At 32.4% G+C, this 14,031-nt stretch overlaps 1 protein-coding gene across 2 annotated transcripts in view; it reads right to left on the bottom strand.

Moving 5' to 3' along the window:
• The window catches only part of Cul3 (cullin 3), an 83,746-nt gene that overhangs the window by 18,258 nt on the left and 51,457 nt on the right, over positions 1-14,031 (bottom strand). For both annotated transcript variants that reach the window (XM_046439661.2, XM_058577517.1), the window contains exons 4-9: positions 9,774-9,934; positions 8,650-8,764; positions 6,659-6,887; positions 3,158-3,303; positions 2,344-2,520; positions 476-646 (exon numbers count right to left, since the gene is read on the bottom strand). In XM_046439661.2, coding sequence (XP_046295617.1) covers positions 476-646; positions 2,344-2,520; positions 3,158-3,303; positions 6,659-6,887; positions 8,650-8,764; positions 9,774-9,934 — 999 coding nt within the window. The remainder of the gene's footprint in view (positions 1-475; positions 647-2,343; positions 2,521-3,157; positions 3,304-6,658; positions 6,888-8,649; positions 8,765-9,773; positions 9,935-14,031) is intronic.

The following is a 14,031-nucleotide window of genomic DNA, read 5'->3' on the forward strand; positions in this document are numbered from 1 at the left end:
GTAAATTTTTCTATGAGTTCTTATATGCCTCGTTACGAAATGTTAGGGTTTTAAGAATAACCCCAAGCATTTTGTTTTAAAAATGCAAATTTCCAGACTCTTTCAGCGATTCCTATGTACTCCATGGAATACACAGGGCCCAAAACTCTGCATTTTTGAAAAGGACCTCAGGTAATTCACTTACAGGTACTTTATGAATATCTCTTCATGAAACAGAATTACATGGTGATATTTATTATTTCCTTATTAATTAATCTTCTCATAGGCCTCTGTGAATGTATCCTACCATACCATAATGTCCTACAACTTGAACAAATGTAAGGATAGACTGCCACTCTCATGAATAATCTACCTTTAACAATATCTTAAGCACACATTTAAAACCAAATAAATAATTTCCAATCACGTTACTGGTGTTCAATCACGACAAGCATTACACTTAGATATACTCCACTTCAACTAACTTATACCTTACCTTTAATTTAGATATCATATTTTTTTCAGAATCATCAGAAACACTTTTATTCGTGAGAAGTCTCCTTGCCAGGTGTTGTTTATAATAACGTTCAAATACATCTTTTTCTTGCATAAACCTAAAAAGGACCATTGCCTTATCCAATATTGTTTCTACTTCTTGTTCTGTTAGCTGCAAAATTAAATTAAAAGACAACTACTATAAAATTTGAGTTATACAAAAATAGCACACCATAGCTCATCTACAGTTTTAAAACACTGTTTGAAAACAAACACAAATATCTAGAGGACAGAAGGGATGAAGTTTCACAAAGTGCCTTCTGCTTCATATAGCAGAACAATCATTACACTCTTATCTAATGCAGCCTTACTGAGGTCTTAGAGTAGAATTCCATTTCTGATAGGACTACCACTGAAATGGAAATGTGAGGGAACCACAAGGTTGAATTAAGGGATGACTAAGTTCAGCAGAAATAAAACTTAAAGAATATTTCAGAAACCTCTACATAATAATTAGAAACTTACATACCCAAAAGATAGACCTTTTCACTTAAGCACATTCAAACCTAAATTTTGCACAGAAGGGTAAAAATTTGTTATAATCCAGATGATAAAGACTCCTTGCCCTTATATCTAAAATAAAGGCAAGATGATACTGTGACAGACTGTATGGATTAAGCTTATATATTTTAAAATGAAAAGATACATGATTTCTGTGCATTCTTAGTAATATCATTTTCTTACTATAGTTATTGCCTGTATAAACCTGTGGCTACTTGTTACTTTTCCTTTTGGCTCAAAAATTCCAAGATGACCATTTCATCAAGTGTGATCAAACACGCTTGCTGGGCACAATGGTGCACACCTGAAATCTCAGGAGGCCCAGGTAGGAGGACCAAAAGTTCAAAGTCATCCTCAGCAACTTAGTGAGGCCCTAAAGCAACTCAGACCCTATCTCTAAATAAAATATAACAAAGGGCTGGGGGTGTGGCTTAATCCCTGGTATCAAAAAATAACAACAACAACAAGAACAAAAAACCCTCAAACATGCTTGATTTTACTTTCTATGTTCTCAAGAGAACTCCTAAGGCCCCAGATATATTACAAAGGCTTGAAAGTGAGTTGCAGTTAGATTTTCAAACTTACTTTCTATATGTTCCCAGAATTCAACTGCTGTCTGATAATACAATCCAGAACCAGATAAAAGAAAGCAACATTGTACTACTGGAGAGTATGCCAGTTTTTAATGCCAATTGTAGAGTAAAGTAAGTGAAATGTCAAAGAAATTATGATCATGTCAAATATTTTAAACAATACTTTTTTTTTAAATTTTTTATTGTTGGTTGTTCAAAACATTACATAGTTTGTGATATATCATATTTCACACTTTGATTCAAGTGGGTTATGAACTCCCATTTTCACCCCATATACAGATTGCAGAATCACATCAGTTACACATCCATTGATTTACATATTGCCATACTAGTGTCTGTTGTGTTCTGCTGCCTTTCCTATCCTCTACTATCCCCCCTCCCCTCTTCTCTCTCTACCCCCTCTACTGTCATTCATTTCTCCCCCTTGTATTATTTTTCCCTTTCCCCTCACTTCCTCTTGTATGTATTTTTGTATAACCCTGAGGATCTCCTTCCATTTCCATGCAATTTCCCTTCTCTCTCCCTTTCCCTCCCACCTCTCATCCCTGTTTAATGTTATTAAACAATACTTTTTAATAGATCACAGCACTTAAATTTAAGCACAGCGGTTTGGCTTAATTTTTCTATCTATAAAATTTATTAACTTTATACTTTATTTTCTAACCTTAAATCAACAAATATATTTTAATATAATTGTAAATGCATGACAACTTACCCCTTTGACTCCCTTTTTCAGCTTATCATCAATAAATAATGAGAGGTATTCGGGAGACCTGGAGTTGAGGTTAAGGAAATACTCAAAATCACCAGCAATAGTCTGTTTAAAGAGCCGGTCATTATTGAATGATTCCTGAAGGAAGCGATCAAATCTACTCTTCAGGTCCAATAAGCCCTTATAAATAAAAACAAATTTAGGACACATAAAAATTTTGTACAAATATACTTACGATCATTTATGTTTATCTTAACTTGGTTGGTAATAAATGTATACATTCACAGTTAAACTTATAGGATCTATATAATTTTCAAGTCTGTATGTAGCCCGTATTCAAAATGTCAGTGATGAGAAAGCATGTTATCTTCCACATACATATACTATATTAGAGATGAATCAATGATCTGCCTCACTGCTTTGACCTACCAGGTTAGCCAGAGAGAAGCTTAAAAATGCATGAAGAAGAGGGGATTATATTAAAACATGAACAATCTGGAGTATAATTTACTTAACAATTCTGCTTGCAAGCAAAACATTTTGGAACAAAAAAGTATTTAACTTAAAAAATGTTTTTCCCTCCAACACATTAAAGCGTACATAAAATAGAATTCATATTCATTATTGAGACTATTTAAACAAGGTCTTGATCAGGTTAACGAATGAAGAGTTGCATTCGAGTCTGGCTCCCTGATATAAATATGTACAACTTGCAAAATTCTAAAGTTTAGGATAATTACACATTAATAAAAGTGATCTTTTTTAGCACTTGTCAAATGACTTTATAAAAACTTGAAGAGAATCTTCTGTAACTCACTTGAATATAGTCAACTGGATTCTTTCCTTCTCCTTCCTCAGAAACAAGGGCTTTACCTTGTTCCCGTAAATAAGAACTCATACATTCACACATTGTCTTCAAACCATTTGGCACACGACTAAATAACTTGTACATGCAAGCAAGGTCTGCAATTAGAAAGAAAACACAAATTGGCTACATTAAAAATTATAGAAAAAATGTGAGTCTGTGTTTAAGAGAAGTTTATTTTTCCATTACCACCATCTGCTGACCACTAGGACTATTAAAGAACAGCAAAATCAGGGAGCTGGGGTTGTGGCTCAGTGGTAGAGCACTTGCCTCGCATGTGTGGGACCCTGGGTTCGATCCTCAGCACCACATAAAAATAAATGAGTGAAATGAAGGCATTTAAAAATAAAAATAGCAAAATCAAAAAAAATTTAAAAAGCCTAGTTGTTATTATGATTTATGAACAGCTTTTAAATGAGATGCTTTGAAAGCACCAATAAAATATATCAGGAAACTTTAATTTTAATTTACATGGAATAAAGCTGCCCTCACAGCATAGTAAAAAAAATGTCATTAAAAATAAAAACTTTGGGGGGCCTGGGTTGTGGCTCAGTGGTAGAGCACTTGCCTGGCATGCATGAGGCACTGGGTTCAATCCCTGGCACCAGATAAAAATAAAAACAAATAAAATAAAGGTATTGTGCCCATCCTACAACTAAAAAAAATATTTTAAAAAATGAAAACTTTCAACATAATTTATCATATGTAACTATAACACAGAATCTATAAATATGCACCAAAGGATAATTCTAATTATGGTATAGCTGGCAGATACTTCATAAAGAAAAAGCTTTAAAAACCAATTAAAAATTTATCACTCAATTGACAAGGATTACAATAAATAAAGTGAAGTGTAATAGGATTTACTTCATTACATGTTAAGTTTAAATTTATGATATAAAAATCTATTCTTTAGTATTCTCCTCACAGCTATTCTTAATATCTCCCAGTGGTATCCTAAGCAAACATCTATATTTTACACATTAGCCTGACTGTATATTTTTTTTAATTTAGAATAGAAACTCTGGTCTCCATCATTTTTCACAAACCTATAATGTAGATTTGAAATACCATTTTTTCCATGGGTGAAGTATTTCTATGAAATAACAACTTACTGGGAGACTATGATGTCAGAAATTTATGTCCTAAGAATTTTTACTATCAGTAATGTTTCAAAATAGTTTTAGAACAGCAGTTTCTAGATCAAGGGTTGGCCAATTTTTTTTCTGTACAGCACCAGATACTAAATGTTTTAGGCCTGTAGGTCATCTAGTCTCAGATGCTACTACTCAGTTTTGCTACTGTAACAAGAAGGCAGCCACAGATACTACAACTGTTTCAAAACAAACTTTATGGGCACTGAAAATTCATATAAATTTTCATGTGTAATGAAATATTTGATGTTTCTTCAAATAGGTGTTGGGCCAGATTTGGCAGACAAGCCATAATTTGCCTCTAAAACTAAAGTTATATGTATTTTTTTAAAACTTAGAAGCAAATCTTATAAAATACCTATCTTATAGCTTTCCATATATTTGGCATAAATCATCACAAATTTCCCACATCAAAAACAGGTATTTTAAAATGTAACAGCAATTTATATACCCAAACTATAACAAATTTAGTACATCAAATATCTCTAGCAAAATTATTCTTGACTTGTCTAATCTGTTCCTATGTTATTATAAGTTTTGCTTAGATATTTTATATATTTAATGGTATGTAAACTAATATATGTCTGATATAGTAGTGAATGAAAGAGTAAATGAAAAATAGTGGCATTCAAAAAATTAAATATCATTAGTTCTTCACATACCTAATAAAACAATAAAAATGAAATAACATTTAAGCAATTTCATACAGCTATGGTGCATCTAATAACCAATGAAAATTTATCCTCCATTCATAGAGAAAATTGTTTTTCACTTTCTGATGCATGAGAATTTGGCTTCATAATGGTGAATGTGACTCTGACATATTCTCAATAAACTGCTCAAGAGCAGGGCCTACCACAACTGAGACATTTTGCAATCAGGTTTCTCGTGGTAGGTCAGGAAAAACGGTAGTCAAGTGACTCAAGAGGCAGAAGCAGGAGGATCGTAAGTTCAAGGGCAGCCTCGACAACATAACAAGACCCTAGCTCAAAACTAAAAAAAAAGAAGGGCTGGGATACAGCTTAGTGGTAGAGCACCCCTGGGTTCAGTTGCCACAATCCCCCTACAGACAGACAGACAGACACAGACACACACACACACAAAAATAATAATAATAATAATAATAATTTACAATCAACTACTTGATGAAAACATTGAAATACTTATAACAGGAAAAACTAGTAAATAACTATTCTGCTATTGCTTTAAGTCATATATTTATTAAGTACTTGTCTTGTTGGGCAAATCTAATAAATACCTTCAACACATGTCTCCATGCAGGTTACAGAAATGCTGTAATTCAAGCACATCCAGAAACTTCAAACATTTTCCAGTCCCTAATCTCTACTTTAGTCTGCAGGGGCCATTTAGATCAAGACTCAAAGATCATGGGCCAAATACATCCTGCTATCTTTTTTTTTGTCCAACTCATAAACTAAGAATAGTTTTCACACTTTTTATAAGTTGGGGGGGAGGGAGAATGAAAAAATATATATATTTAGTGATGTGAAAATTACATAAAGTTAAAATTTCAGAGTCCACAAATAAAGAACACAGGCCTTTTCCTTTGTGTTACTGTTTATGGCTACTTTCTCACTAGAACAGCAGAGATGAGCAGTTGACTATATAGCCCATAAAATATGTGCCATCTGGACCTTTACAAAAAAGTTTGCCAACCCCTGATACAATTATCCAAGAGTATCTCATTTTAGAAAACATGACAAATATACTAGAAGACTATTTTTGTTATTTGGTTTTACCAAAAACAGGTTGGCCAGAAAAATACTTAAAAAAGGAAATTTCTCGGAATGAGGTTGTAGCTCAGTGGTAGAGCACTTGCCTAGCATGCATGATGCACTGGGTTCAATCCCCAGCACCACATTATAAAATAAAAGTACTAAAAAAAAAATTTTTTTTTAATGGGAATTTCTCTGGTTTAAAAGAACAAATTTATAATCAACTTTCCATTACCTTCTCACATAAACAGAAACCATTTCAAAACACAAAAGGAAGGATTCTATCAGATGAGGATGGACAAACCTTTCTTCCCCCTCTTCTCAAAGAGACATCCTTGTCTCTTTATAATTCTCTTTTTAAAAAAACTTTACTCATTCCTTACTCGGGGTAAAAAAGACTCAATTCACTGAAAATACCCCAAATCTTTATTTACTAAACATTGTAAAGTATTATCATTAAATCCCATTAAAACGAGAAGTGATAAATTACGTACACAAATTAAAAAATTATTAGCAATAACGTAGAAAAAGGATTTAATTATTTTTCAATTGGTAATGCTCACCTTCTGTCTTTCCATTTTTTAACATATGTACTAGCCCAGAATTCTCCATTTCTACTATAGTCTTCATGTGCTTGGAAATAAGTTCTCTCTCAACTACCTTTACAATGGGCTCTTCGGTTGATTTGTCAAGGCAGTGCATCACCCGTTCTATTTCTTCATTAATTCTAGCTTCTACTTTCTTTATATATACTGAAGCACTGTTTTCTGCTAAAAATTTCTGGCTTTCCATCTGCAATTAAAAAGCATGATATTGATATATATAGATATATGTATGTATATATATTTAAAATGTATTTAAATATAGAAGGAAAACATGTTTCTGCTTTTAACTTGGTTTTGACACTGTTTATAAATAAGGACCATTAACATTTCCTCATTACATATTCATATAGTCTGAATTATAGTCATAAAAAGCATTTATTTAAGTAAACCTAAATTAATACATTATCTGTAAAACACTGTTCTTTAAACTTTGCCAGTGAACTCCAAATGGAAGCCTCTCACCCTAAATGGGAATTGAAAATTCTTCTTTGATGTGTTTGTTATAAAATTATAACTACAAAGATTAATCATGTTTATCATAAGCTTTGCTGGCATACTAAAGTTCTCCTGCCACTCCATTCCCAGGTTCAAAGGAATATAAAGTTTAAGAAATAGAGCTTTTAAATCTTGACCTGCTAACATTAGCCTTACATAAGTTCCACTAAATTATAAATGGTATCCCAATTAACTTTAACTGATTTGATACTAGCATTAATGTATGTGTATCTAAGAATTACATAATAGAAGACACACTGACATAAACTTTAAGTACAAAATTTAATAACATTTCCCACTTTCTTTACAAAAAAGTAGTGCTAATCCTTAAAAACAATCAAATCCTTAGAACAAACATTAAAACACTGAACAAAAATCTTAGTAAGACTATCTCCACTTACTACTGAAAACAGTACATATTAATATTTATACACATTAACACATGTACCCCTGTAGTAAATTTTGGTAATGAAGGAAATTAAAACTATGAAAAAGTAAAAAATACATAGAATTAGTGGACATACTACTAGAAAATAAAGACTGCTTTCTACAATTTAAGTCAATAGTTCATAAAGCATTGTCTGAGCTCACCAGTGTGGCCACAACAGTATTCCTGAAGGACTACAAATGGATTTGGAAAAAAGAAAACAGGAAGTCTATTCTTTTGTTTCTTTATGGGTAAATGACAGGAAAATTCACTCAATTCTTTTCTATGTATACATCTAATGCTCTTATAAATGAACTGCTGAATTATTAAAAGGTATTATAATTTTGTATTCATTTGCTTACTGGAGTAAAAACTTTCAATCAATATTCCACTAAGGCATCCCTTTTGGCAATATTAGAAAATTTCTACAAATACTCACTTGCAGCATTTAGGCAGGATGTTTGTTAACGTTACCTTACAAATATTTTCACATTTATCAGTGCTCAATTACTGTTATTACCATGATATCATTACAAATTAGTACTAGTTTAGCTTCACCATTAACAATTTAGTTGGTTTGGGGTTGGCCTATAATTTCCTGATCAATAACCTTTAGAGCAAATATGCAGTTTAGGATTATGCATATCCCCATGTTTATTTCACTAGTAATTGATATTACTAATTACTAACAGCCCATGTGGCAAGAATCCAATGGTGATATGTAGCCTGTGAATTTACGGTACTTATAAAATCTGTAACATATAAATATGATATAAAATATTAAGGATATTTCTAAGTTTATATGTGTACAGGTTTAAATTCTTCAACTTTTTTATCCATGAACTCCTTTACTGGAATATGAGAATGTGGAGTAGTTGTGCTTTGTGGCAGTTGTTTGCACTATCCCCTTCTCCAATGGACCAAAATGTCAAAAAAAAAAAAAAAGTTCAAAATGTTAAAACTAATAACTACATTCAATCATGTTAAAAACATTTTAAGATCATTTATTTACATTTTCACTGATTACCTGAAAAAATTCTGCAGACATTTCCAAAAAAGGAGCTTCAAAATCTTCTTCATAGACAGATCTTCCTTCGAGACCTAAAATCATTAACATCTGGCAAGCATTCCTTATTGCGCCTCTGTCAAAAGAATTTACATCACTTGATAATCCAATTACATTAGAGATTCATAAAGATTCTAAACAATAGTTAGAAATATTTTCAGGAACATTTACTTTTTATCAAATTGACCAATCTCTAATAAGTTAGTCCTTTATAACAGAAATTTAGAGTAACTTTAATTGAAAAACATCCTGATTCCACAGTTACTTAAGTTGTTCTTACCTTTTTCTAACTTAAAATTTTTAAAGAAAAGATGCTTAAATATTTCCATGGTACTTAAAAACATAGGCTGTGGAAGCAGGAAGGCAGGCAGACCGGCGAGTAAGGTTATACTACCAGAGATGAATACAGCTACTCCTAGGCAAAATAGTTTTTTTGTAGTAAATGGCATTTGGGTAATCCTAAGCAAGCATCAAAGCTGACAACAACTTCACAAGTTTTCAGCAAAGAGCTGCTCTTACATAATTCAAACCACTCTAGCAGTACCACCACAAAAGCGGTATTACACTCACATCAGGAAAGGGAACAGAACATATAACTTAGTAGTTCTTAGTTAATTTAGAGTATGTTAAACAGTTCTTTCAAAAATATTAAAAATGAAGGTAAGACAAAAGCCCAGCTGGGTGCAATAGTAGCATGTGCCTATAGTCCCAGCTATTCAGGAGGTTTAGACAGGAAGATCACTTGAGCCTGGAGAAGAAATAAAAATTCTAGGAAGGGAGGAAGGGAGGGAAGAAAACAGAGAGAAACAGAGACAGAGAAACAAAATGCCAGCATGAAAAATATATGCAAAACCAAAACACCAGTGGCTAATTTGTTTCGAAAAATCGTATTTGTTCTTTTTTTTTTTTTTCAAAGCCTAGTATGGTCTCTTTTAAAAATATAGATGTATGTTGAAATTCTAAGTAGCTGTGATAGTATTTTGAAGATTTTAATATGAAAGTGAGTCACTTCTTAAAACACAAGCACTAAAACCCCAGAGCACATGGGGTGGGGGGAGCACAAGAGGAAAAGATAAATGATATACCTGTCTACAACTTCTCCTTTCCGCTCTCTTGCAATCATATCCAATAGAGTTTGCCGAAGATGATCCCTAATACACCCATAACGTACAACTTGATCTCGAAAAATAATTAATCCCAAATTGTAGACATTCTCTACGTTATTTTGTTGTACGTATACACGGTCCTGGAGTTAAAATAAAATCATGTAAATAAAAGCACAATTCTTATAGTCATCAAAACAATTACTATGACCTACAATAAAAAATACGTAAATAAAATTCCAAAAGCAGTCATTTTTCAGGTGAGAAACATTTCAAACTAACTTAAGCATTATGCAATTTCCTCATACTTCCCAAGTTATATAAAATTGTCTTTAATTTATAATGGTTACTAAAACAAATAACGGCCATTGATGACTGCCCCTTTACTCTAAGAAAATAAAGGGGAGAAAGCAAGTATTATATCCAGAGAAGTAGGTAAGGAGAGAGTTAAGGAGAAAAGGTAGAAAGCTATACCACGCTCCAACAAAGTTCTTCCTTAAATTCTGTACTGGAAGATCATATTCTCTGAAATAAATCTGAGAACTGAATGAAACACAGACTGATATGACTTAAGTTGACTGTTACTGGTAGAAATTAAAAAGCTCCAATACATATTAAAAAATACCATTAAGTATTACTTTGGGAAAAGAGCCCAAAGCTTTCACCAAATTCTTAGAGGCACCTGTAATTAAAAAAAAAAAAAAAAAAAAAAAACAGTGAAGAACTAATAAAACAAACTGAACTTTTTGAAAACCAATATAACCAGAACCAAAAGGTGAACATGAACAGAGTTTTATTATTAACAATATAAACTGAATGGTAATGATCAACCTTCCAAACAATTTTAATTGAATTCTCTACGTGCAGCCCTCAGTTAATGTACCTTAATTCTTCCAACCTCTCCTTTTGTTTTTTTATACAATGGTAGATACCTATTAGCCAAAAGAAAACCATTTCTTTTATCAGCATATTCAGTACTCATTTTTGTATATTCTATATAATCTTATCATTAGGTCATGTTTTTCCAATCTTGACATCAACTTTAGGGAGGTCAAAATTTCACTGATAACTTCTCTAAGTTCTTGGACTTCACATTTCCATCATGGAGGTCTTAAATTCCAAGCTTCCCTCTGACTATATTCTTCCTTTCTTTTCATGGCTCCTACCCACCAAACTGGCTTCTTATTCCCTCTGTGACCTCCAGGTCCAACCCTTCCCTACTATTATCCTGATTTTGACTTGGTTTTTAGCAATAAAATAACACATGAACAGTAAAAACTGGCATAACTCTAATGATTAAAAAGCAACAAGTATCCTTTTTTAAAATATTATTTTTTAGTTGCAGTTGGACACAATACCTTTATTTTACTTATTTTTATGTGGTGCTGAGGATCGAACCCAGGACCTCACATGTGCTAGGTGAGGGCTCTACCACTGAGCCATAATCCCAGCCTGTAAATGTGATTTTCATAGTTCCAAATACAAATTTCTATGGTAGAAAAAAGCATTATACACAAGAAAATGGAGAAAATGTGTTCTACCCTATTTAATAATAATAATTAAAAAAACAGTTTAAACTAAAGACTGGTAGTAAAACTGGGAAACTATTAAACATACACACATATTTTATCTTAAACATTTTAATTAAACACATAAATGCTCATTCAGACATCAAGATTATTTTTTCAGTCCTGGGGATCAAAACCCAAGTACTTGCATGTTAAGCACATATATTCTTCCACTGAGCTATATTCCAACCCTCTAGAGATTACGACTTTCTTTGAACACTGCCTTTCTTACATGCAATTATACATAATAAATTGTCCAACATTTCTAGTTTTAGTTTCATAAAGGTGGAGCATAACACTAGAGGAATTCGTGAATATAAAATCCTAGATTTTTATTTTTACAATTTCTATTCCAATGTTTAAAATTATCCACACCAAATCCACATCAATATGTAGCCTTTGTCTTTATCAAGTCTTTCAAAGTCATTCAATTTAGTTTGCCAAAGAAAAATATTCCACACTGCTGCATCAATTTATATATTAAATTATGTAATAACAAGAAAAAACAGGTTTAAAAACAAATACAAGTGATATTCAGTAAAGCACAAATCGCAACTGGAAAGAGTAGAACTGAGAAACTTACAAAGTTACCTCAACAGCCATGAAAGCACTTTTTATCAGTGAGGATGTTTTATAGCTAGAAAAGAAAGAACTGAATTGTGGCAAGTCTTGTAAGTTTCAAATACACAACAGGCCTAGTGGACATTAGGTAAATCTTGTAGGGAGAAAAAAAACCTGTGTGTGTGTGTGTGTGTGTGTGTGTGTGTGTGTGAAAACATTATATTACCAAGTTTAATGTATGCCTATTAAAATTACCCCTTTCTTTCTTGCAATGTCAGATGCTGTAATTTAAATTTTGTTTTAATTTGTTCTAATTAGTTACACGATAGCAGAATGTATTTTGACATGTTAAAACTTAAGAAGTATAACTTCTCCTTCTCTGGTTGCACATGATGTACAACAATTACATTGGTCATGTAATCATACATGTACATAGTGAAATGAATCAAGCACTCCTGTCCTATCTTTCCTATTCCCATCCTCTACGTTCATTCCCCTCTGTCTAATCCAAAGTACATCTATTCTTCCCTAACCATGCCCCCTTATTGTGAATTAGCATCTGCTTTTTGGTCTTTGGTTTTTGGGGATTGGCTTATTTCATTTAGCATGATATTCTCCAGTTCTATCCATTTACTGGCAAATGCCATAATTTTGCTCTTCTTTGTGGCTGAGTAATATTCCATTGTCTAACCCCTTTCTCAAGAAAGGCTAAGAGAATCATCCAATACTTCAACCAGATTTTATTACTTTTTGGAGAAAAGAACTACCTTCAAGAATTATAGAAAAAACATCTAAACAATGCAATCTGCAGAGTGAAACAGTGTTTCTATATTTTCTTTTTATACTGTCTTATTGCTGTATAATTTATATGCCAACCTAACTGAGTGGATAGCTAAATAATTTACAGTAAATTTCTAAAGCTGTGCAACTATTTCAATTATCCAGCTACAGAATATTTCCACCACCCAAAACAATCCCTTTAGTTGTTTAGAGTCAATACTCATGCCCACTCCTAGCATCTCTGGCTTTCTGTCTTTATAAATTTCCTTCTCTGGACTTTTCACACAATTATCATATATAATCTTTGTCCCTAATCACTTTTATCACTAAGCATAAACTTTACAGTTCACTAATAATATAAGATATATCAATATTTAGTTATTTTTAGTGCTAAACAGTATTTCATTACAGGTATGGAACTTACAAATTGACAAATTTGGATATAAAAATTACAATAATGGTAAGAATAGTAGATGTGGAGTACAATTCTGACTCTATTATTAACTATTATGTTACCCTGAGTAAGTCATTTATTCGTTCTGGCCCCTAGTAAAACAAAGGGAATGGAATCTCTAAAATTTTAATAATTTCCTATAAAGCTTAGTCCTCTGACCAAAAGTTAATGTACACGGGGAGAAAGATGTATTTCGCTACTTTTTCCTTTTGTATTTATTTTCTGTCAACCCAGGCCTGGGTCTTCTAACACCTAAGCACAATGTAATGCTTTCACTAGTGAAGCAGATTAAATCTATAACTTTAAGGCCTACAATATTTGCTATCTCAAGCCTGAGCAAGAAGGCAGAAAGGAACAGGTACAGCTGGTACATTCCTTCAGTACACTGTGTACACTGGGGGAGGAGGGCAAGGGAGTGCGGGTGTTACAGGGAGGATGCGTCAGTATAGAAAGTTACGCATGATGACAGCATATAGTTGGGGGTATGGACAAAACACAGAACACTTTAAGCCAAAGACTAAGGGAAATACAGATACTATAGTATCAGAACCAAACCATTTTGTCTTCGAACTTGATATTATCAAGGTGTATATAATGATTATAACTAAATGACATATAATAAGAAAAACTGTTAAATCTGAAATGTGATCAAAGATATCAGAGCTAATAAATGAAGGGGAAAAAATCCAGAAACTTAAGTGTGATCACATAAAATAAACATATATTTACATTAAATGTTTCATATGACTAATTACCATCAAGTCAAATAAAGGCTAAAATACGCATTAACTCAAATTTTTGTGTGAGCATGTTAAACAAAAATGTATGCACACATGTGCAGTAAATTTGTGATCTAAGTATACCTCTAATAATATAC

This window comes from Marmota monax, unplaced genomic scaffold (assembly GCF_021218885.2).
Source record: "Marmota monax isolate L192 unplaced genomic scaffold, Marmota_monax_Labrador192_F-V1.1 WCK01_AAM20220418_F8-fsc00041, whole genome shotgun sequence".
Lineage (NCBI taxonomy): Eukaryota > Metazoa > Chordata > Mammalia > Rodentia > Sciuridae > Marmota > Marmota monax.